At 37.5% G+C, this 25,564-nt stretch overlaps 5 protein-coding genes across 5 annotated transcripts; 4 read left to right on the top strand and 1 right to left on the bottom strand.

The window, feature by feature from the left end:
* The first annotated feature begins 5,549 nt into the window (after positions 1–5,549).
* On the top strand, positions 5,550–6,948 carry LOC140761312 (expansin-A2-like). The gene is made up of 3 exons (XM_073098585.1): positions 5,550–5,715; positions 5,875–6,187; positions 6,297–6,948. Exons 1-3 carry the CDS (start codon positions 5,565–5,567, stop codon positions 6,598–6,600), a joined length of 768 nt encoding a protein of 255 aa, XP_072954686.1. The 5' UTR covers positions 5,550–5,564; the 3' UTR covers positions 6,601–6,948.
* Positions 6,949–9,119: 2,171 nt separating this feature from the next.
* On the top strand, positions 9,120–13,298 carry LOC140761651 (UDP-xylose transporter 3-like). The gene is made up of 8 exons (XM_073099075.1): positions 9,120–9,376; positions 9,480–9,626; positions 10,182–10,366; positions 10,654–10,721; positions 11,015–11,147; positions 11,912–12,073; positions 12,179–12,451; positions 12,850–13,298. The coding sequence occupies exons 2-8, from the start codon at positions 9,515–9,517 to the stop codon at positions 12,964–12,966; spliced, it is 1,050 nt and encodes a 349-aa protein (XP_072955176.1). The 5' UTR covers positions 9,120–9,376; positions 9,480–9,514; the 3' UTR covers positions 12,967–13,298.
* Positions 13,299–13,854: 556 nt separating this feature from the next.
* LOC140761402 (small ribosomal subunit protein eS26-like) lies at positions 13,855–15,083 on the top strand. Its single transcript, XM_073098710.1, has 5 exons — positions 13,855–13,984; positions 14,091–14,183; positions 14,286–14,370; positions 14,469–14,599; positions 14,810–15,083. The coding sequence occupies exons 1-5, from the start codon at positions 13,982–13,984 to the stop codon at positions 14,873–14,875; spliced, it is 378 nt and encodes a 125-aa protein (XP_072954811.1). The 5' UTR covers positions 13,855–13,981; the 3' UTR covers positions 14,876–15,083.
* A 1,178-nt stretch (positions 15,084–16,261) lies between these two features.
* Positions 16,262–19,477, top strand: LOC140761400 (uncharacterized). The gene is made up of 3 exons (XM_073098707.1): positions 16,262–16,957; positions 17,114–17,435; positions 18,529–19,477. The coding sequence occupies exons 1-3, from the start codon at positions 16,335–16,337 to the stop codon at positions 18,760–18,762; spliced, it is 1,179 nt and encodes a 392-aa protein (XP_072954808.1). The 5' UTR covers positions 16,262–16,334; the 3' UTR covers positions 18,763–19,477.
* Positions 19,478–21,428: 1,951 nt separating this feature from the next.
* LOC140761341 (transcription repressor OFP4-like) lies at positions 21,429–22,689 on the bottom strand. The gene has a single exon (XM_073098620.1). The coding sequence runs from the start codon at positions 22,562–22,564 to the stop codon at positions 21,854–21,856; it is 711 nt and encodes a 236-aa protein (XP_072954721.1). The 5' UTR covers positions 22,565–22,689; the 3' UTR covers positions 21,429–21,853.
* Between the last annotated feature and the right edge of the window lie 2,875 nt (positions 22,690–25,564).

Here is a 25,564-nt window from a genome sequence, read left to right as displayed (position 1 = left end):
TAAAATGGGGGGTGGTTGGGAGTTGGCATCTGGACATTGGGGGGTTGTGGTATTAATTGGGGTAGCTAGAGGGTTTGGAAACTTACGTACATAGTGTGCTCTCTCTGCTATCTATTGGCAAATACTTATCCATCTTTTTCAATACTATTTTACTAACTATTAATTGGATGTCTATCGACTTTTACTCTCAATATATACATATATATATATATATATATGTATTAATTGGAGGACCCAATTTCTCTGTCGCTTTGCATTAATGCCTTGCCCGGAAATGGAATTACTGGGATAATTTATCCGAGTTTTTGAACAAATTGGTAGTCACCTCAGTTACTATACTGTAAATCGTTCAAAAAAAAAAACGCTGTTAAACTGTTTAGTATTTTATATAAAAAAATAATCTAGTACAAATTTTATGTTTGATGTTTGATTTGGCTCTATAATTATTATTTTTTTACCCTTCATCTTCGCTACAACATACCACATGTTCAAGATAGACTTTTGATTACAAAATTATGCTCTTTTAGACTGAACAATTTAGCATTTTAACAATAAGACATTAAATTATTCAGTATTTTATGTATAAAAATAATTACTCCACATTTTTCGTAATAGTTAAAATATTAAATAGATCAGCATTTTTCATGTTAACTTATAATTATGGTTGTTACTGTGGTCTAAACATACTCCTTTTATATATTAAATCTGGGATATGATCCATTTTAATAAATAATATTTATAAGGAGGCCAAATTTGTGAACAACTCTAATTGATTCGTTTCTCAAATAGCATTAATAAAAGGAGTTATTAGAGGAATATTTCTTTTTCACCTTTTTGATAAAATTATATATATTAAGATAGAAATAATAATAATAATAATAATAATAATAATAATAATAATATAATAATGTAAGACTCGTGAATCATTTATTCGAGGAATGGCCTACACTTTTGTGGGGAAAGGAGGATACATAACGTATTTGTAGTTATTGCTTCTCCTATGGTATTAAAAACCTTAAAATATGTGTCATCTATCATCTACGCGATGTACGATGATATATAGATGATGCATATCCCTCTATGACGTAACGTATTGCCATGCATGAATACTTGAATACTATTCAAATCAAATAGTTTCTAAGTGATATATATATATTCAAAACATATGATATCGTATATTAACAAGCCAATCTACAAGTGAATTAGTATCCTGGTATACATAAGTATTTTATATTCTAAACAATATTGCACAAAAACTATACCAGAGAATTTTGCGAGAGGAATAGGGATGCAATCTAATTATATTACTATAAGATATTAATATAGACCTAGATTACTCGTCAAACTTGTAGGGAAAATTTTGTAGTGCATAAACCCTAGAGGTTTCCAGCCACATTCAATAATTAAAGAGACAAAAGGCATTTAAGTCCACGGTGGTTCGATTTGGCACATCACTTGTATTAAATCCAGAATGTGTTCCATGAAGCTTCTCTTTTCTCATATTCCCTTCTTTTCTTTTCTTTTCTTTTTTTCTATTTCTCTCTCTCTCTCTCTCTCTCCCTCGTCCATCTTGATTAAATGCAATGAGGCTGACACAAACCATCCCTCGCTGCCTCACATTAATGAGTCGGCCCACTCTAATTAATGCTAATTTGGATCCTATTGGGACACGTGGCTTCTTCGCAGCAGGTGTTGTACAAAAGACTCGAAGAGTAGTAAATACATTGGTAGATGTGTGGACATTAGAGTGGGGGGGGGGGGGGGGGGGGGGGCTTTTGGTGTGATCCACGTCTCACTGTTAGCTGTCGTTTTAGTTGGATTAGTCTTTTAAGTATTATAATCTATTGATTGTAGCGATGGAACTAATTGTATACTACTGTGGATTATGCCATCAGGCATGAGACTGTCACACAGAATGGAATTTTGGCGTGGGCCAATCTTAGTCGGTGCTAGTATATTATTATTATTATTATTAAAAAAAATTAGAGATATATTCATTGAACCAAACTAAGATTACAGTAGAAATCAAATACTAGGTCAAGCAACACTTTATTAACACGATTGACCAGGGTATAACTAGCTAAACTATTAGTCACAAAGTTGCTACTTTTGCTTGTGTAACAAATAACTAGCAAGTAGAGCAAATTCCTAATGTATATGTCGTTATCCTCTTTCATTTAGCATGTTTACTAGGGTTTGACAATCACCGAACAACTAGATAGTACACCCATTTGCTATATGATAAATTTTTAGCATTTCATCATGCAAAGTGTTTCGACAATTTTTTAGAAGAACCGCTTTGCCCAAACTAATATTTGCATGAAACTCCAACGTGATGAGATCGACGCCACCTTCATTTAAACCCCTCCAAGCGACGTTGGACCAACCCACCAAGTTGCCATAATAGATCACCATACTAATTCAATTAGTTGGAGAGGAAGTGGATAACTGTTCCAATAGAACAGCAGAGTGCAGAGACGAAGGAACCTCAATCAGTAAGAATTCATCTGATAACTTATTAAGAGCAAGACTTTTCACCACTGAAGATTAGCTTGTTTTTGGAACTCCACATACTCCAGAGGAGATTGAAATAGTATGTTGTGGCTTTGTAAACCCTCTAATATGCTAATGGCCCAATCCTTATTTCTGATGGTATTTATTGGATGTGCGCTAATGATCTCAAACTTTGTGGGTAATTTGGAGGTTTTCATACATTGGTCAATTCGTAAATCAATAGTTACAGTAGAAGATTCCGTCCTTTCCTAGAGTTATAGTCATGCTAATTTAAAATATATAATTTCTCTTTTATTTTCACTCATAATTGGAGTGATCATATAAGTGTCAATGATTGATCTGCTTATTAAATAGCTTTAATTACACTTGCTTAAATTCCATGATATTTTATATTTTATTTTGAGTATAATCAGAATTTTTAAAAGTATGTGTTTCGATTTGAGTCGTGTTTTACTTATGAGCTTTTGCCCTAATTGCAAAAAATATATTTATAATATTATAATTACTATTATATTCTTAAAACCATTATAATTGTCATTAAAATTTACATGTTCTTTCGTAATTGTTATTATATATATTTTTTATAAAATATTCTTAGAATATTATAAATATATAGTTATTAAAGTAACAAATTTATATAAATGACTAAAATAACATTCTATATCGAACTTTAGAGCATAAATTATTTATCACTAATTTTTCCGTACAAAAAATATTTCTATCCTTGTACTATGGTGTTAAATAATATTAGATAGTTTTAAAACTATTTTAAGGAATTTATACACGGGCAAAATGATCTTCCGTTAACCTAAATTTAGTTTTAACAATTATCCATTAGATTTAACTAACGATATTTTAAAACAAGTTCAATAATTTGTGGAATGGCTATTATGATATTCTAAAAGTTTAATGACAATTATGTAAAAGCCCCTATTTTTTATTAGAATTCTATCACATATATCGTTTTGATAAAATCGTTAATGGTTCTTTCAACATTATTACATTTACCACATCGATACGGCCTATATATCAAACTAATTTGTTAATTTATTCAAGGATTTAGTTCTTTCTATTCACTAATGCTTGATTTGATCGCACGAATTCCCAAAGAGTAGTCTTAATGTTGGTTTATATATTTTTTTTTATTATGTCCAATTTACTCTTTTTTACTTTGAGAATTTGTGCAAGAAAGAAATGCAGTCTCAAAATATGTAGTTTACAAGATATTCTATCTTTATGTTACATGCTTAAATGATATTTGTGTTAATATATATATATATATATATAGTATTCAATTTGTGAGTATTGAAAACTTATATTGCAACTATAAATAGGTGACATTATAGGGTGCTAAATGTAAATTTCCCATCATAGAATCCAAAATTTGCAGCCCAACAACAAGAAACTCTCGACCCATAAGTTATAGAGCCCAGCTCGAACCATTAACTTTGTGGTCCATTAACGGGTTAAATGTGTGGATCCGACCCGCTTGCTTTAATTAAGGAAACGACTTTTGTGTGTGTGCATGTATACCCTTTTAATATTCCTCTAGACTTGTAGTTGGTGTTAACTATATTTAAATCTATTTAATTGTAAAAAATAAAATTTTTTTGCATACATTACTCTCGAGTAGGTATTCATTAAGTTCTAAACTTTGGAAGGGTATAGAAACAAATAAAAGACTATTTGAGCTCTGTGAACCATAAGCCTCCTCTGACTTCATTTATTACATTCACATGCAAAAGGGAGGAAATCTATCTACCATATGCTGTGGATGCAAATACGTGTGCAAAAATTGAAAGCCACAAGAAATTATGTAGTGTTCGTTAGAGCGAAGGATAACCATGAGCCTTTTTCTCATCATAATATTTATTGGTGCAAATTAAAAAAATTCGTATCATTGTCTCATGTCATCTCATCTTATTGGAAACTTGTTATGATAGACCCTTGAGTGCAGTGTAGTATTGGAGAAGAATCACTTCATAGTAGAAGGTTAGGAGTTGGAACACTCATGAACTTAATGAGGTTTTTCACTCTTTTAGAAGACACTCAGCGTTGCAATGGCCCATATTGCACAGGGGAAAGTGGAAGGGCACCAACTCGAATGTGCTGCATAGCTGCAGGACATGCAACGTCTTGCCTACCCGATTTCGCAAATCTCAATGGAAAGCAACTTATTAATCAAACTCTTTGCCTACTGCATGATCTCGTCTCACAACTGCTCGTTTTACTACCTGAGGATTGCGTTAGCTTCGATTGCAATATATTAAGGCTTGGATCATATCTTTGTCTCTAATTAATTAACCCAAAAGCTTTTATAAAACACCATAATACTACTACTACCTCTAACAAAGGACAACTAGTAGAAGAACATATCGTTGTTCGAAGATTTTGTCTGTTGACTATTAAATTAGAGGGATCCATGCACTATAGATAAGAGTTCGCATAACATTTTGTCTTGTTCCTGAACGATATATGTCATATAACTTCCGTATCAAGGAATAGGGCCCCCCAAGATATGCTGATCGTAGGGAGGGATTGTTACAAATTAGAATGCCTCCAAATAGTAGTAATCCACTCTGCGACACTAACGATTACCCACAAAACCAGGATTCCCATGTGCACCTAACCCAAAGCTTCCAAGGATTAATATTTCTACGTTCCAATTTTAACTCAGTATTTAGTTTATGTATACGTAGCGAGATATAAGAGAGTGGTCAGTGGTGTGAAGTAAACGGTCGTTACACGGAGACGAACACTTGCATGTGCGCCTGATTTGTACGTATTAACTGCAGTCCGTTTTCAAGCATATGATCGGCCGGGACGTCAGAACCGCCGACTTGTCTCTTTGCACAAGGAAATTTTAGTTTTTTTTTCCTTCAAATCACACCCTTAATTAATTGCCCCACCATTAATTCTCCCCTACTATGTATGTATGTATGTAGTATGTATGTATGTATGTATGTATATACGATCATATTTGTATATATATATACCTGCAGGCCACCTCTCTATCTTCATCAAGTACCCAAATCCACCACAATCTCACAATGGCAACTCCAAGGTGCTCCTCCTCCGCGGCCTTCTTCCTCTTCTTCACGTTCCTCTGCGTCCTATCTCAGGAGACCTTCGGGGACTCCTACGGCTGGGAGAGCGCGCATGCGACTTTCTACGGTGGAGGAGACGCATCTGGGACGATGGGTAAGTGTGTATGTGAATCATTTCTTTATCGTAAAGTACATTATATATATATATATATATAGAGAGAGAGAGAGAGAGAGAGAGAGAGAGAGAGAGAGAGAGAGAGAGAGAGAGAATGAACTTATGATTAATTATTTAATGATTAATTATTTAATGTAGGAGGGGCATGTGGGTATGGTAACCTTTATAGCCAAGGGTATGGGAGGAACACCGCGGCGCTCAGCACCGCGCTGTTCAACGACGGGCTCAGCTGCGGCTCGTGCTACGAGATGCGGTGCGGCGGTGACGCGCGGTGGTGCCTCCCGGGGACGATAGTTGTTACGGCGACTAATTTTTGTCCGCCGAACTATGCCCTGCCGAGCGACAATGGCGGGTGGTGCAACCCGCCTCGGCCGCACTTCGATTTGGCCGAGCCGGCCTTCCTCCAGATCGCCCAGTACCGCGCCGGAATTGTGCCGGTGGCCTTTAGAAGGTGAGCTTTGTGGTGGTGGTATTTCTTGGACCTGAGATGGGTCCGTATGTAACTCGATTGGGTTCGGACCTGGTTGGACTAATTGTACGTGTATGGCTACAACGTGCAGAGTCCCTTGTGCGAAGAAAGGAGGGATCAGATTCACAATCAACGGCCACTCATATTTCAACTTAGTTCTGATCACGAACGTGGGCGGCGCCGGCGACGTGCACGCCGTCGCAATCAAGGGATCGAACACCGAGTGGCAGTCGATGTCGCGCAACTGGGGTCAGAACTGGCAGAGCAACGCGCATCTCGACGGTCAGAGCCTCTCCTTCCAGGTCACCACCAGCGACGGCCGGACGGTCAATAGCTACAACGTCGTGCCGGCGGGGTGGCAATTCGGGCAGACATTCGAAGGTGGACAATTCTAAAGCCTACTAGTTAATTTAGCTGTGGTTGCTTCATAAGCACCCGCTAAGTCCTGGTTATTTGAAATAGGGAGTCGTTATATACCTGGGTTTATTTTTCACTGTTGTATTGGAATATAGATAATAATTAGGTGGTCCTGTGCTTAGATGCCAAAGGAAATATATTGGAATTGAGAAATTGGTGTTGGGTGTATGATGTAGCCCCCAGTTCTCACCACTTGGGTAGAGAATATATTGTGGGGTTAGTGTGTTGTACTTTTCTATAAATGCAGGCATAATTGTTTATCAGTATGGTTTTGTTCGTTTATTTGTTTCACTGGAAGTTTAAATAAAAGGCACCATTTTGGCTTTGTTTTCTACTTTTCAACAACAAACATTGCCGCATAGAGGTGTGAGTGAACCCCCTAACTTTTTTTTTTCTTTAATTAAAAAAATTTATACATATATATTACTTAACTGCCACAGCTATAAAACTCGTACAGTACATGATAACGTGATTAGTTCAACCGGCCAAGACAAGCCTGGTTGAACTCCTTACCTCAAACTCACGTGATAACACGTTAAATAGCCAGATGTGCTATTAAAGAAAATCATTCTTGTTTGTCCGCCGAACCCGAGATGGTTGTGGGCCGCATAGGCTGAGGCTTTCCCGGCTTGACCCTGATCTGAAAGTCCGATTCATTACTCTTATTTATGACTCGACCTATAATGCATACATATTCTTATAATTTTTCATCCAATCCGAGCCCGAGATGGTTATGGGCGGTATAGGCTAGGCTTTTACTCGCCTTACCCAACTCAAAAGTCTGATCCACTATTCTCATCTATAGCTAGACCCATATGCATGCATATTTCTATAATTTTTTTAGTCTTACATTGAATATTTAGTAAACTATATATCAATATATAAGTATGTTCTTATAAAAAATAATTAATTCACATAAGGCTATTATACTCGGCTCAATAAGATATGATATTTTTTTTTTTACATCTAACCCATTATGTTAGATCATTATACCAAACTCAGACCCAATATTTAATGGGCTAGTGGGCGGTAATGAGTTAAAATATTCTAGCCTGGTCTAAACCTGGCCCGAGTGATTGGTGAGTTAAGCGGTGAATAAAAATTTAAGCTCGATTAGCTCGAAAAGTCTGGTTCGCTTAATGATCACATTTAATCCGAATGATAAAAGTGTTTAAAAGGTACAATGCCAAATGTGAACCCGATGGAGTACACTTGTTTTGTAATCAATCCACACCCACTTGTATAGTATCCTCTAAAAAGCACCTCCTCTTTTATCGTCTAATTCAGTGGTTGAGATCAAATAATTCTAGTATAGTTGATAGGTATATTTCCAATGACTAAGGAGGTTATTAGTTCAATTCAAACTCCAAATAATATTGTCAAGAAAATTGTTTGTTGGTTTGATGACTTTACTTAATGACTCGATAGTGTGATTGATGGCTTGGCTTAATAACTCGATACTGTGATTGATGGCTTGATAGTGTAATTGACTTAGAGAAACAGCTCAGCAACATGACAGCTTAGAGTAGATCTCGACGGTGTTTGGTTCAGAGCAATTGTTCGGTTACGTACATGACTTGAAGTCTATACTAGACAGCTTACTATATTAATTAAAAGCTTGATAGAGTCTAAGTGCTTTTGTATTTAAAAAATATTGACATTTTGTCTAACCTATATTTAACTTTCAAACTCATGAATGATTTAAAAAAAAAAATTCCGCAGTTATTTTATCAATCCTTATTTTCTCTTCTCACAATATTTAGTAAAGTTTTTCATCAAAATGCTATATGCATTTAATTTAAACTCATTGTGTCCCCTTTATGTACAGATTAACCTAGTTATCCAGTTAATCTATTAGAAAAAATTAGCCCTTTTGTCAGGCTTATAATCTAGAGCTCATAATTTCGGAAAAAAAAAACTCATTTTGTAGTCATAAACCATCCTATCAATTTATGTGTTTGAGAATTCAGTACACATCTATATATCAATTGTATACAGCTTTTGTATATGTGTGATCATAGTGGCGAACATCAAAAAATGTGCACAGATCATCTAGTATTGGGTTGACTTGTATCGAATGGTACATGAAACATAGTATGTTAGCTAAGCTGTTTATATAGTAATAATTTATCACTATAATATTTCAAGTCATTGATAATATTATAACAGACGTCGTTAACACATCCTATATTTTATGACTTAAAATTCATACATTTTCAGTTTCGGATTTTATTTTCAAAAAACCCTAATTTTCAAAGATACCCTCTGGTAGGATGTAAACTGTAATTTATAAAACTACAGGGTGAAAAACATCTATTTCCATATATCCCTAAATTATTTTTTTGGACTAAATTAAATCACTAACTAAATTATTGACTTATTTCCAATTTCGACCGATTTATTTTTCTTCTCCAAGCTCCCTGCTCCCCCCACCGACAGCATAAAAATGGTAAGTATGAGGCTGCAAAGATAAAAACAAAATGTAAAGGAAAAAGAATAAAAGAGACCGCTTCGCTCACAGATTCGAGATTTCCTTCCTACTCTCCTCTCTTCGTCTTCGTATTATTATTATTATCCACGAGAAAAATATTTTAGGATTTGGCCCCCGGAAAAAGAAAATAAATTGTTTCACATTTCCCTCGTTTCCTTTCTCTCCTTTTCTTTCTCAGATCTAGGGTTTCCAAAGTGCTGAATCTGTATTCGTCGGCAATGGAGCTGACTCGATCTTAGATCTCGATATCCTCTGCGAATGAGGTACTTTGGGATCTCTGTACTCGATTTTTGTGTTTTTTTTTTCTCCCAGTTCTTTCGAGGCATTTTTTTTATTGGATCTTGCAATTTGCTGCTGGTAAACTAGATCATAGCTGCGAGGAGCAAATCCTAGGAGCAGATATGGGCGACAGCAGGATAGGGACGGTGGGTGCGTTGAGTCTCTCGGTGGTCTCGTCGGTCTCGATCGTGATTTGTAACAAGGCGCTTATTAGTACCCTTGGATTCACATTTGGTGAGAAATTTCTCGATCACAGATTGAAATTTTTCTTTTTATGAATTGCGTGATACTGCTGGTTTGGTTGGAATAAGTTTGATCTGATATGACGCTTTAGGATCTTCTTTTGTAGTCTCATCTTGCTTATTTTGAATCTGCGATTAATACATTTTGAGAGTTTTAATTGGGCTGTTGAGTTATTGGAGATGGGGAACAAGAAGTGTGTGCGAATAGATTGTTTGTCGTTCTCATTTGGAGCTCAGTAATTGGTGGTAGTTTGTCCAGTAGCATGTAGACAGAGATATTAATTTGATGTACTAACACTAGAATGTTCAATTTCGTGCGGAAGTTCTTATAGGCATGTTAATACACTCCTCCAATTCGCAAGGACAGAATAAGCTGCATTGTCTTAAGAAGTTTGAAAAGATGCAAGAAACTTTGGAAGTAATGCTAATTAGATGCGTAGGAATCACTTCTTTTATGTTGGAAAAGCTTATATTGATTAATAAGATGTAGCTTGTCAATGTAATTCAGTAATTGTTGTGATCTTCTTATTCCATTTATGTTTTGCAGCTACTACTCTGACAAGCTGGCATCTTCTGGTCACATTTTGTTCGCTTCACGTGGCACTTTGGATGAAATTATTTGAACATAAACCCTTTGATCCAAGAGCGGTTATGGGTTTTGGCATACTTAATGGAATCTCTATCGGGCTTTTGAATCTAAGTCTGGGTTTCAATTCTGTTGGTTTTTATCAGGTGCTGTTTTTTCTCTTCAACTAATGGAGTGTCAATATATCTCTGAGAATATCTAATTCTTTCTGAGAATGTCTAGTTCTTTTGTATTTTGTTGTTCCTTGGTGCTCTCTAGAAAAATGTTTTTGGTTTTGATTCACTGACAAATCCAGGTGAAAAATTAAGGCTGGCCTATTATGTAGCTATTTCATTAAAACATTGCTTGCAGTGTAATGTGGGGCTGCAAATAAAATGTTTGTGACAAGTGGCGACATTAGTTTGCTGATACACACTGTCCTTTCACACTTCAGATGACAAAGCTGGCAATCATTCCTTGCACTATACTACTGGAGACTCTTTTCTTCAGGAAGAGATTCAGGTTGGTCTAGCAGATAGGGCTGGTGTTATGTATACACATTTGGTTTTTCTTATTTAGATTTGGTTAGTTCAAAATTGCAAACAGGAATTGTGGATTAGCAAATCTCTCTGAGAAAGGATTTGACAATTAATCAGTTTGACATGATTATTTTATTATCCAATGCTTTTTAGTGCTGACAAAATATGTTTTTACAGAACATGACTACTTTGCTTTGCCTATTTTGTATATTGTACTGAAAACTAGATATCCATACTCCTATTTAATAAACTATTTTTCATTTCTCACAATTGCAGTCGGACCATCCAGTTTTCACTCATCATTCTTCTACTTGGTGTTGGCATTGCGACCGTGACTGATCTGCAGCTCAATCTTTTGGGATCTGTCTTATCCATGCTTGCCGTCTTCACGACATGCATTGCACAGATTGTATCCTATTTTCACAATTCAAATAGAACTCTTTCATTTATTGTCCACCAGAATAACCCTTTTTAGCAAATATTCTTGCCTTCTAGGTTACCATTTTATTATTTGATCCTGCTTTGAAGCATTGCATATTTGTTGTCTGTAGATTATATAGCATTCTTGGGCCATTGCTTGATTTATAGATTGTGCAGAGCAGTTGAAGTTCCTAAGAAGAGTGAATAGAAAATGTATTGCTCAATTAGAGTTATCATGGGCTATCTTATTGGCATCTTTTATGATTTGTGAGATACTGAGATGTACTCTTTCATATGACACTGTAGAATGATTTTTTTTGAAATGTCAATGTGGAGAAATTTTATTGAAATAATAATGCCCCACAGGACCTTGTTATCTTTGATGGTCATTTGGTCATTCAAGCAGCTCAAATGGTAAAGCATAACCTAACTAATCTAATTATTAAGTTTTAACTCACTTGGGATGATTTTGTGGTTTTCTCCAAAAAATCATCTTGTACCTTTTTACTTTTATCAGATTTCAGGAAAATGTTGATTACTATGATTGTTTTTATGTGCATACTCTTGTAGGATATTTTGAGCACAGATAGCTGAATAGAAGTTTGCCTGTCTAGTTTGAGGATCATTTCCTTTTAATAGTGATACTTTCCTGATAACGAGATGATTGGCCCTCCAAGTTTCTTAAACATTACATTCTGCATTGGAAATGCTTCTTTGTTTGCATTGTTTTAGTTCTTTAACCAAAATAATCAGATGACAAATACTATTCAGAAGAGATTCAAGGTCTCTTCGACTCAGCTATTGTATCAGTCCTGCCCATATCAAGCATTGACTCTGTTCATTGTCGGTCCATTTCTTGATGGGCTTCTAACTAACCTGAATGTTTTTGCTTTCAATTATACACCTCAAGTTCTGGTAAGATCATCATCATTTGGTATGTTTCTTTTCTTTCTTTTTTTAAAATTTTTTATGACAGTTTTGACTGTTTAGGTTCTTTTATTATTTTTGTTTTTTTCTCAGGTTTTCATTGTGCTTTCGTGCCTCATATCTGTATCTGTCAACTTCAGCACATTTCTTGTTATTGGCAAAACATCCCCTGTGACATATCAAGTATTAGGTCATTTGAAAACTTGCCTGGTCCTGACATTTGGCTATGTTTTACTTCATGATCCATTTAATTGGAGAAATATTGTTGGCATCTTAGTTGCTTTAGTTGGGATGGTCTCGTATTCTTACTTCTGCTCGAGGGAGAGCCAACAAAAATCTCTTGAATCATCAGTTCAGCTATCTCAGGTATCACAGCTTTCTAATTTTCTAGTCCACCGGTGCCACTCATCTGACAGCACTTGAATTAATTTCATTCTGGTCAGAAGTTGTTCTTTGTTAGTGAAATATTGTGCGTCAGCATATAGAATTTCATTTTTCCTCCTTTCATGTTGCTGTGGTAACTATCAACTATGATCTGTCTACCTCTTCCTTCTTCCTAAATAAATAAATGTTTGTGAACAGTTTGCAGAATTTACAACTCCATTTTATCACTAGTGAATGTTTTGCTTAGCTGCAGCCCAATTTAAAATTTTTGTTCACCATAAAAAAATTAACTCTTTAAAAGGCTGGTCATGTTAGCTCTTTGAAAGGCTGCTCTCTGTGTTATCCTTGTTTTTTGTATGACTCTTTGGCAAATTTGCCAGGCGAAGGAAAATGAGTCAGAGCCCTTGATTGGTGGGGAAAAGGGATCTTCTATAGTTGCTGATGCTGTTGCACCACAAAGCCCAACTTGGAGCTCAAACAAGGATTTGGAAGCATGAACTTTGTGGACTACTATTTATTGGAAGGTCATAATGTTGAAGACGTTCTGAAGAGATCTCTCACCTGCCGCATAATCAAGTTGAACTCCAAAGGAGTCGGAGAAAGTAGAGATGTTATCTGTAGCAATTAGCTGTTATTTATTTTTGCTAATTAATATCATTGATATGATTCTTGTTCCAAATGTCTGCTATTTATTTGTAATTGGACTTGTTTCTTAATTCAGATTTAAATGTCTATGGCTTCTCAGAGCTTGCTGAGGCCCCATGTAGTGTCTCCTGTAACACAAATAAAAATGTTTTCTTAGTGTTAGAATGCAACTTATCTCGCAGGACATGTTTGGCAAGCAATTTGAATGAAACCATGCACTGTTCTAAGGATTCAGGTCATTTCCTCTCCACTGTGCATCCTAATCACTTGTGGAATTTTCGATTTTTCCACCCCACAATTTGTCTAAGAAGTAGGTATTTGGCAAGTTTATCCTACTTGTCCTATTGACTTTATATCAGACCAACTAAGATGTTAATATCATAAAGTCATTATTAAAAAAAATATATAAGATGGCATATCATAACGCCCAATTTGATAGATGTTAGCCATAGAATGGATTAAAAGGCCCTGTGGGTAGTCGAGAAATTTTCATCTAATTCGACCTGAAATCATTATATGTAATGAATCAAAGTAAACCGCTTAATCGTTCCAAATTTTACCGAATTACATAATTCTGATAGCTCGGAGACACTATTTGAAATAAATTATGCACAAATTTACAGAAATAGATCCTAAATTTAAATACTAGCCTTGTTTCTCAACTAAATAAATAAATAAATACGAAACTTATGGTTACCTTTTTGCAAAATTGATAGGTACTTGAGCGCTTTTATGCAAAGATTCATGATGAGTTCATCGAACGGCTACTCTCCTATAAATTGTTCCGTCCCCGACCTAAACAAGAACCCTAGCAAACGCGATAGAAGAAGCTCCACCTTCTTCCTCCACACGTAGGATTCCGGAACAATGGTACGAAACTCTTTATTCTAGATTTCCCCTGCTCTTCTTCTCCTTCTCATTCTTCCTTCCAATTCCATCGATCTGATCTCTTTCTCTCGCTCTTCCTTCTTTCTAGACCTTCAAGCGCAGGAACGGCGGCCGCAACAAGCACGGTCGCGGGCACGTCAACTTCATCCGCTGCTCCAACTGCGGCAAATGCTGCCCCAAGGTAATCCCACAGTGCTCTCCGATCCCCTTCTATCCGCAATCCTTATCCCTATCTTTTTCCCAAGAAGTAAAGTTCGATTTCTATCGAAATTTCATATAATAGGACAAGGCTATCAAGAGGTTTCTTGTGAGGAACATCGTCGAGCAAGCGGCGGTGAGGGATGTGCAGGAGGCGTGCGTCTGTGATGGTAATAATTCTCCTTGATGTGTAAGAATTTTGAAGGTTTATGTTAGTTTTGTTTAGGGTTAAGAATTGATTCGCTCTTTATTTTTGTGGGGTTTTTAGGTTACACGCTTCCGAAATTGTACGCGAAGGTGCAGTATTGTGTTTCTTGTGCGATCCACTCTCATGTTGTTCGAGTCCGATCGCGGGAGAAGAGGAGAGATCGTCGACCTCCTGAGCGATTTAGACGCCGGGTACTATTACTATGCTCAAATCCTGTTATCTCTACGCATTACTCAATTAGTTGATTTGTTGTTCACATAGAAATAAATGAACTAGAATACCAAATTTCTTGAGTTTTAATAGCAAGCTTTGGTGAATCTAGCTTCTATTTGGTTCTTAGTGGCAGCATTGCTTGAATATGGATTATCTTGATCTGTCCAATATTTATGTTCATCTTGCAGGATGATATGTCAAGGCCTGGGCAGGCCCCTCGTCCAGCTGGAGCTCCTAATGTCACCCGGCCATGATTTTTCCTGAGCATCCGGATTGGATGCTGTTTTAGTCTTAATTATTATCTCAATTTCCTGAGTCTTTTGGTGCAATATATGCATATTTTCTCTATAATCTAATCAGGAAGAACCACAGAATCCATAGACTGGCTTTCAATGCAATTTACTTGTACTTTTCATTTATTTATTTATAATAATAGACTCTAGTGTGCAATATATATATAAATTATGTATTTCAATATTACAAAATGTGTTTGATACTTGCATCCAATTTTATATGCTAAATTAAACTTAAAAATTTAGATAGTGTTTAGTTTAGATGGTGTTTTAGTTAAATTGATAATGTTAGATTCAAACTTAAAAATACTTATATTATATGAGTTCTTTTTTAACTATCTTAGCATTATTCCATTCTTATACATGTTTACAAAATTTCTTAGGTGTGCTTGTGTGTATATATACAGCCAATCTTATCATGGCCATTGGGAAACAATCTTACAAATTACGACTTAACAATATAAACCGTGTGTCCCACGCCCACTCTCACTGAATCCAACTGTCATCTTCGCGCCTTTAGGTCGAAAATGCCTCTCGGGTCACGAGGCTTACGGGCTCGACTCAATAAGAGCCTAACTCAAGTTTTAAATGAGCCCAGCTGAGTTGAGCCAGCACGGATTCGCTCAGATTCGATTCAATTAGACTCAAATATATATATATATATATATATATATACACCAACCGTTGGATCTAAGATCCAATGGTTGGTATAATTTCTATAAATAAAAGAAAAAAAAATTCTAATATAACTCTATCTCTCCAAACTCATCGATGCATCTCCTCAACATCCCAAATCCTCTCCACCGAAAGTCCAAACCCAAAACTCTCTTCATCGCCTCATCGTCATCGTTGACAAACCGATATCCACTGCTCAAGCATCCTCATCGGAGCTGCACTAAGCGCCCTCATTGAAGCCACGGCAGGAAGTGATTGATGCGGTCAAGGATGGTGGTGTGAGGACTCTACTCTAGCCACGGCAAAAGTATTTACGAGGCTGCGGCGCAATCTCTTTTGACCACCAACTATGGCTTTTTTTGACAAAGCTACAGTGACAACACTGAAGCTCTCTCCCTACTCTGCTGCCTCATCAATGCCCAACCCCAGATCCTCCCCAGTAAAGTCAAACTATCGAGCCGTACTTGAGCCTCATCAAACTAGAGGTGAGCTCAACTTTTTCGGCTCGAATCGAGCTCGAGCTCAAGCTAGAGCTGAGATTTTCGACCCTATAGTTTACACCCTTAACTCCCACGCAACTCGCCCCCGGTCACATACCCAACCGGGTCCCACGACCTCCTCTCACCCGTCGACGGTCGACCCCACCAATATTGTACCACCTTCACCTTCGTGCCTTCCAATTACCCGCGAACACAATCCCATCTCATCCGTCCATCCCCTGATCCGCACCAAATTAACGGCCGAGATGAACTTCACGAGGTACAAATCAACCGCCCCTCCTCTTCTCCTCTCAGCGACCAACTTTTTTGCTTCGAAGTTTCAAATTCGATCGTGGCGTGGCGATCCGATGACAGCGACGGCGACCCGACCGAGACGCCCCCGATTCCGAGCCGCGCCACCGACGCCGATCCGGACGGCGAAGGGATCTCGATCCGCCGCCGCCAACGACCTCGTCCTCGCCGAATACCTCGAGAACTCTCTCAAGATCCCCGACCTCACCCTTCCTTCATCCCATTTCCCGACGAGGTCTCCTCTTCCTCCTCCTCCGGCGATCGCGGATGAGATCGACCTCGAAGCGATCCTCTCGGGCGACGCGGCGGCGGTCCACCGCCTCCTCGCCGCCGCGACGGAGAGCGGTGCGTTCAGCATCAGGGGCGGAGATGACGTGGCGATCGGGGATGTGGGTTCGGCGATCGAGGTGGGGAGCGAGGTGTTTCGAGTTTCGGATGAGTGGAGGAGGAGGGAGATGGGGAGGTGGTTTCGGAGGAGGGATGCTGTGGGCGAGGAGTTCTATTGGTATCATCCGGTCACCGCGGAGGCGGATCGGGTTCTAGAGGAGGTTTTGCCGGACTCCTATCGGATCTTAAGGTAACCTCATAAAAAAGCCCACTTGCAATGCACGAACATATTTAGTAACTCATTTCGTCCTGGATTGCAAAAATGCTTATTAACCTTGTTGTGAAAGTGATAGTAACATATTTAAATAATGAACAACATATTAAATTTTGATTCATGACTTGCCAGAGATAAGATGGAGAACATTGCAGCCAAATTGGGGATGGTTGCTGAATCTGTCACTGCTATCCTCTCCGAAAATGCCAAGAATCAAAAGCATTCTATGATGATTGGAAAGGTTGGATCAATCCTGTGTCTGACGCAATACAATTCCAATCAGCTTAGATCGAATGGGAGTGAGTTTGGTTCTGCCAGTTCACCTCATTCTTATGCTTTGAGCCTCCACCTTTCTGGGTGTGACCAAGAATTTTGCCTCCGTTCTGAAGAGGGTTCGACATTCTTCAGGATGCCTGCTGGCTCTATTCTTGTTACAATTGGCAAGCAATTCCAGGTAACATGTTGTTCTTAGTTAGGCCGTGCTAGGGCTGCAATTATTGTTATTTGTGGAATTCTTTTATTTAGAATGTAAAGTATAAATATCATATTTCTCTAACCCCTTAAGTTTTTACTGTAGTTTAGTGAGTTAACATGAATTAAAACAGAGTCCCTGAATTTGAATATTGCCAAGCTAATCTTTTTCTTTTTTAAAATATAAAACCTCTACCATTTAATTCGATCTCAATTCTTGAGCCTCTTTGAATATATCAAATCCAAAAGTGTGAGAGAGAATTACAATATAAAATATAAAAAGTAGTTTAAGTTTTTAAGGTAATTGATGAGTTAAATACTTTTTAAATTTTACATATCTGTCCTAAAGTTCTCTATCTTATTTATGATTTATCTATAATATTTTCGTAGTTTCAGATCTTTCCTTGAAATTGTCTTTGCAATATTAATTCTTGTGGTTCTCTATCTTAGAGCTATATTCTAGTAAAAGTATCCTAGCGCATTATAATGACTCTCTCCTCTTTAGCACCTTTTATTGGAAAAGTAGTTGGGAGTAATTATGCATGGCATGCATAGCCAAAGCAGTCAATCATTTGATGGGATAAAAGGATATTTAGGAGGTTAAATGAACTGGAAAAAGAAAAGGAAGGATTTTTTGTAACGGGCATCCTCTCGTAGGGTATATAATTGCGTTACTACTATTACCATGACATGAAATATGTTACTCATGAAAAGAAGAACTGAGTAACTATGCAACTCAATAGTTTTTAGTGTCTAACTGATGGGCATGTCAACTGTCGTGATGGTTAACATCACTTAAACTGATAACTCATACCTAAAGAAAGAGGCAGTTGTCCCAGCGCTAGACTTGGTAGTTCATAGAGAAAACCTTCTAGAAAGATTCATAGATTTTATTTATTTATTTATTTATTATGTTTTGAAACTTATTGTTTCATAGACCATATAAGGACATTGCGATTTGTTTAGTCATACAGGTTACGTTGTCTATACTCTATACATATGCCTGGTAGCCATGATCTGGGTAGACGATGTTGTGTAAGGATTGTCTAACTTGGTTGGTTTCCACTTTGATCCAGGATTGGTCCTGTGGGGAGTTCAAGAGTGCAGTTGGGGAGATACTTTTTGAGCTTAGTGACGATGCAAATCCTTTTTTCTCACTGGAGTTCTTTTATTCTCCAAAAGAGCTGCACCATGTGTTTGATCACAAGATGACAGTCTCTATATTGGATCAGCTGTTGATTACAGTGGTTGCTCTAGCACTCTTCTACTGCATCTGGATCTGGATTCCTTCCAAGTTAACTTCAGCATAATGTTTTCCAAAGTGCCGATACCCAAATTCTTGAACGCTGAAACTCTTATGTGGTCCTATAGTACTCGGACAAGTAGAAACACCATTGCATGTGTTGCTTTATGAAGAGTCATCAAGGAGGCTCGTGGAATTAGTCTCTTAGCTCTCAAATACTTCATTGAACAAATTCGGGGAGAATCCCCTCTGCACAGGGGTGCCGACATTGGTTGCTCTGGTGATCTGGTGATTGAGTTAGACTGTGAAATGCTTGAAAATAAGCTTGCAGAATAGCTACTTCATTTTTTGACATAGAAATGAATAGGAGGCAGGAGTTTTTGGCTTCTCTGTTTCTAGATTGAGTTTGATCTACAGAGTGTTGTGCTTGAGATTCGGTTTGACAAGGAGATGCTTTGTCACCATATGCATTGTTGGATTGTACATATAGCATTCATTTGTTAAGTAAATGCTTCTTTACCAGAGGTTGCCTAGGCAGGATTATACATCTGGGAGCAGGCTAGTTCTCCCTCCTTTTTTATGGGCCAACTATATTGGACTCCATTATTTTCACCACCGCACGGAATAAGATGGCAAAGCTGAGGCTCAGTTTTGACAGCAGCTATACCAAGTTTTAAATAATATTATCTTGTACGCCAAATTAAATTCTCATGTACTAAGCTCTGATGATAGCATGGCATCATAAAATGGTGCCAGAATTAAAGAGGGTCAGTTGATTTGAATGTCTAAGCAGTAGGCTTCGTTGCAACAGTGCAAACATATAATGCTTTGATATGATCAGTTACAGGAAGAGCACAATGGTAGGGCCTTCTCATATGAGTAGTACCGTTTCGATTTTAGGGACCAACGAATGGCACAATCCCTAGGTTTCATGGTGCTGATTCGTTTCTTCTTATCACACCTACCTCTCTGGTCTTGTTGCTTTTCAAGGTACCCACAAAGATCTCCTCGAATCTACTAGTCTGCGTACATCAATGGAACAGTGAGAAGATCAAAGTATGGTTATGAACACTATTGAAAACAGTGAGCAAAATTTAAAGATTTCAAAGACCAGTGGCTATCAAACATCTGGACAAATTACCTCATATTTTTCATCCCAAAAACCAAGTAACAAACACTCAACCTACATTACCTAGAATTAACGTGCATGATTAGCACCACTTTGCTCAGATAATAACTTGTCTCTAAATTCACTAGAATAATTTGACAAGTTAATTCCCATGACCCTCGGTAGTAACTTCAATAGTATGGCCAAAAGTTGTGGATCTCGTTGAAAGAACACAGTGAAATAGTGAAATATCTGAATAGCAGATTCGACCCTTGACATACTTTTTTTTTTTCCTTCCTGACGTCATATAAAATGACAAAATAATCTAAAAAATCTAATGGCATCTACTAACGTCATGGGGTGCATCATAAAAAAGATAGGGCTATAATTAAACGACTACTCGTTCATGTCGGCCCACCGAATAATATTTGTCCTACTCCTACGTGACATAGGGATAAAAGTACACATAAGGGAAGATAGTAATATAACTTGGCACATCCACAGTGTAGTAAAACAAACACTATATTAATTAAGATGGTGGAGTTTTTTTGGTGAAGACGAGCTATTCTCCTTTTAAATTGCATTCATTTCTTATTCAACTAATTAAAACACACAGCTTTACCCTATTTGATAAAAATGTTCGCCTAGGCCTTCATCAGCCTGGGGACCCAGCGTAACGCACGGTCGGTGAGGGATATGATTCAATTTAAATTATGGACGTTTGACTCTTGTGCAACACGACGAGGCCATGCAATAATAAATTTTCTTTGTTGTTGTTTCTAGACCTCTTTAAAGTTCTTTATTTTGCACATATATCTCTCTAAATTTTATAGTAGCATATGCCCTTCCAAACCCATAAGGTTTGGTTGCTTTTCGATAGCTATAAAGTAATTCAACAAACCAAAGAACGTAAATAGTTTTACTTGGAATGAAATGAAAGTAATATACATAAGAATCGGAGAATATGTATCTTTTTACAGTTAAGTGAATAAAATTTTAACTCAGATTTTATATATACTAAAAAAAATTCATGCAAGAAATAAAAGGTTTTAAATGTATTCATTACATGGAAGCCAATACCTCACATTTTTCTCGTTTCAATTTGAGAATTTTCTCGAATGGAATTGGAAATAGATCTATAGGACCACACATCCACTTACAACTCTTAAAACCTGGAGATCTTATCACCTCTGATGCATTGCGTTGTGTTGTGTTGTCGTCAAATGCTTACAATCTGCAGGTAAATTAAATCCAACCATAACTTTGTCACTGTTGAATCCGCTCTGGGATTTGATGTCTCAAAGGAATCTTAAATGCTTATTGGTAGCTGAATGCTTTTTTAGATTTTAGAGAGATCTCGTACTGCATCTTTCACTGTTCTTTGTTTGAAATACCTGGCAGGGTCTCATTTACTAATGAGCTAGGTCTGGGGCCGTGGCCATGGAAGCTTGTGTTCTTGATGTTTCTGAAGTTATTATGTAGGGTATTTATAGTTCAAATACTTCTATCTTTTTTCTTATTATCATTCTTTACTAGATCAAAAATTCTGTGCAGTCATTCTTTACTTAGGTCTACATCATAAACAGGTAAGAAATAAGAAGCAAATTGACGATTAATTACCTCAGTGCAGTACAAATATGTTTGATTCTAGTATTATGTTCTAATTAACCAAGAAAACTACAAAGTGAGAGCTTGTAACTTTTTTCTAAGGAGAAGCTCATAGGCTGAATTTTCTTTTCAGCTTGGTTAAATTTTTTTTTACAGATTTAACGCAATACAATGAGAAGGAAGTAAGTAAACACTATAGATACAGAAAATATTATCCTAAAATAAACACTATAGATTAGCTGAAGATCTAAACTAGAGAAACAAGTCCACAACCTACTGGCATCACCAACACCAAAAGAGAGGAAAAGATGAGAGGGAGGGAGGGAGGGAGGAGAGGAAAGAGGAGGAAAAAGAAAACGGTAAGGGAGGTGGAAGAAAGAGAGGAGAAATGGAAAGGGAGGATCAGATCAAATAGTTAAGTGAGACTTACTCATCTTGTTCTTTACAATCTAATGTCAGCAAGATCAATCCAAATTTGCTCAAAAACCTCCACGATCACATCGTGGTACTCCTTAGAATTCAACCAAAGGTAGTAAGCAAGCAAGTCCTCCAAATCCTTGGAGTATCTGATATTATTCTCCACAATCATCTCCACCATTGATTCCCTGAAGTCTCTCTGAGGGTCTTCTGATGTCTTCACAACCACAAAGCTCTCCAATAACCCCTTCGTCTTCTTTAATCTTCGCTTCGCCTTCCTCATCATTCTTGGGCTTTTAGCTCTCCTCTGTGGCCCAAGTCCAGGGGAATAAATCTTATGTTGGCTTTTGCTCTGCTCCTTGAGAGCAGCATCCTCGTCATCCAATCTGCATCCTTTCTTTGTAGGCTTCGTTACAATTGGAGGGAGGTTGAGCTCATCGGCTCCCACATCTATGATTATATCAGTGGCAGATGTCGTCACCTTGCAGCTAAGAGACTGCTCGGTGGGTCTTCTTCCACTTCTTCTCTTGGATTTCCTCGGTGAGTCTGTGAGATCTACTCTGGTGTAGTAATAGGAGGCTCTTCTGGGTGGCGAGTTTTGAGGTGGGAATTGCCTTGGTGCTTTGGGTGATTCTGCTCTTGAATGGTTGATGCTTCTTCTACTTGACAAGTCCTTCGACTTGTGAAACCAAGCTTTTGGTATCATCCCACATAGCCTAAACTTGCGGTTTCCCATCTCTGAGATACTATAAATCTCTCTCCTCTCCTCTCCTCTCCTCTCCTCTTCTCTTCTCTTCCCTTCTCTTAGAATGGAGGGAGTGGAGGATAAATAGTAGGAGAAGCTTAAAAAGGCAGGAGGAGAGAGAGAGAGAGAGAGACGTGGCTGTCCCTTTATCCTACAAGCGGTTGCTAAAAGAGAAAGGGTTGGAACTTGGAAATGGGAAATTAATAAAATGTTGGTCGTGCTCGTGCGTTATGGAGTCGAGTCTTTTCCGGGGGACTTTAATTGCAAATTTTTGTCATTTCGACCGACGCAGTGCATACTGGTCCAAACTCATACTCAGATCTGCCTCAATATATTAATTTTTTATATCCAATCATTTTAATTTTTATTTGCACAAATTAAATGCGTCCATCCATTCTCTTTTCAAAACTATCAAAATCGATCCGCACGTATTGGTATGCTCTCAGTCTCCACTCGCGAGAAACTCGGGGATAAGTCCATGAAATACTCCACGTACCATAAACATGCCTCTCTTCCTCGAACTGGATAAGATAGTATATATAAACAAAGACATCAAGACAAGTGTTCACCATGCCTTGGTGGTAGCCAACTTCATTTCATAAATTTTAATTGAGCTAGTAGTTACACTCCAATATTAGAACTAAGATGGGTTATTGGATTAATTGAGTAGTATTATCGCTACGTTTTACCAAATAATTAAGGAAATGGTCGACTATTAGACGTTAATCCACTTTGCTAATAGTACAAACAAATTGAAGAGGTCGATGGATGCGTGATTCACGGGATCGCCATAGGTGACAAAGTGATTCATAGGTCTCATCATGGCCTTTCTGATGTTATATATATAATACTAGTAATTAGTAAAGTTAAAAGTAAAATATATAGGAAGATGTGGGTACGAGTAGCCTATCCAATTAAATAATGTCAACTCCACTAATTAAACTAAACCCAATTACTTAGTGTGCTTAATACGGCAAGAAATATTCGGTTCTACTTAAACTGGTCAAAGAGCTGGCCTTTGAACACCACAATGCTCCGATCCATCCAAGTACTACGCAAAAGACGTGTGGAGCCGACCGTCTTCCACATCGAAAAGTCAACGGTCAAAGAAATTCATAGCGAAGCACCACAAACACAATCCAATTGAGACTAAGAACTTCAAAAGTTTACACGTATCAAATGAGTGAAAGCAATATGCTAAAATAAATCCAATCTAAGGGAAAACAAGTATAACAAGTGAATAAACAATATCTATATGCACAAAGTTATCTTCTCCTAAACATGGATCTGTTTACGTATAAATCTTTTCCTAGCTTTTGATCTCATTCGTCCTCTTGCTCGGCCCAGAAGGCGGTATGGTTCCTCTAGGAAGAAGGTTGAATAAGAGTGACTTGTACTTCTCCATATGATCTGATTCGGTGCTCACCACCGCCGGGGAACCCATGTCGCATGGATTGATCGGAGGAGCAGAACCCAGTGGCAGAACGACGAATGTTTCTTGCGACAGACCGGCAGTTAAATTAGGGTCCAGCGCCGCGAGGCCTGCGGTCTGGAACCCAGCTATTGGCCTAGATGTAGAGAGTTGGGGTGCAATGACTAAGAAGAGAAAGAAGAGAATGTAACCTCTTGCCATCTATTGAGATAGAGAGAGAGAGAGAGATCTATAGAGAGAGAGATCTATAGAGAGAGAGAGAGAAAGGAAGGTAGCTGTTTGTGTTAGATGAGGAGATTGTTATGAGGAGGTGGGTTATTTATATGGGGAATGAGAAGAGGAGAATTGAAGGTTTCAAAAGGCGTATGGAGATTACGTAAGAGAAGCGTGTCGAGTACTCAGGAGGTTGACTTCCAGGAGGGAGAGAGAAAGAGACAATTGAAAAGAGAAATGGGAAACGAGTCGGTGAATCAGTAATGGAGTGGGAAAGCGGTGAGAAAGTCACCAATCTCCAATAGGAAATAAGAGATGCAAGTAATTAATCTCCGTCTGCTAATTACTGCCAGTTAGTAGTTAACATCAGGAGGTTAATATAGTATAGTTCTTCTTAGTGTGATATTAATAGTAAAGTATTGGCGGATATTTGCAAAAAGGCACCTCTTACTGGATGTCTACACGATTCCTGGGCGTTTCCTAACTATTTCGCCAGTTCGTTCATATTGACATTCCCAGCGGAAGAAACACTACTGCCTGGAGACAACTAGCGAGTAGTAGTCGGTGAGAGATCAAACCGAGTAGAGTTTACTTGGAGAGCAAGAAGTTGTTGGGAATTTCTAATTCTTTTTTTATTTCACACCCTAAAAATATTTTTAATTCGCTTCCTACTTTTTCATTGAATTATAGGAAGCGTTGAACTTGGGCTGTTTTTTTTTAAAAAAAAAAAAAAAAAATCCAATGACAAACATAAGGGTGTTTCAGTGCGTTTCTTTGTATTTTTAAAAAACTATAGGGTCTAATATGAAAACAAAAGGTCTTTTTTCCCTGGAATATAGTTGGGAATAAGTTTAATATAATTTAACGGTGAATCAAGTAACTATCAACTTTAAACTTCCAAGTTTGACCGTCATTTTCACCTCTTTAGATTGGTCTCAAGAAGTCAACACTACTATCGGTATCAGCTGGTCTTCGCTATTCTTAGGAGACCCATTCCAAGTAGACCAATAAGTCTTACCTCTTTGATACGCATAGGTATAGTTCAGGAGGACAAGAATTTAAATCAAGCTTAATCACATGTTAATTTCAAACCCATCTTAATTAGACTTAAAACCCATCCAACTTTAATTCCCTCTGCTCATAGTTTTATTGCTTTACCATCACTGCTTTCCTATATGACAAGTAAGAAGAAATCTGCACAAGATTTCTTCTTACTTAGTGGTCTATTCAGAATGCATTGTCAAAAAGATCGACAAATTAAAACCTATACCCTGATCTACTTGCAGTTGAAAATGATTCATATGGATCAAGAATTAGTAGGAGATACAATAAATGATCAGAGAAGA

Source organism: Typha angustifolia, chromosome 6, assembly GCF_048772165.1.
Source record: "Typha angustifolia cultivar Huaian chromosome 6, ASM4877216v1, whole genome shotgun sequence".
Classification (NCBI taxonomy): domain Eukaryota; kingdom Viridiplantae; phylum Streptophyta; class Magnoliopsida; order Poales; family Typhaceae; genus Typha; species Typha angustifolia.
This window is presented reverse-complemented; position numbering and strand designations above follow the sequence as displayed.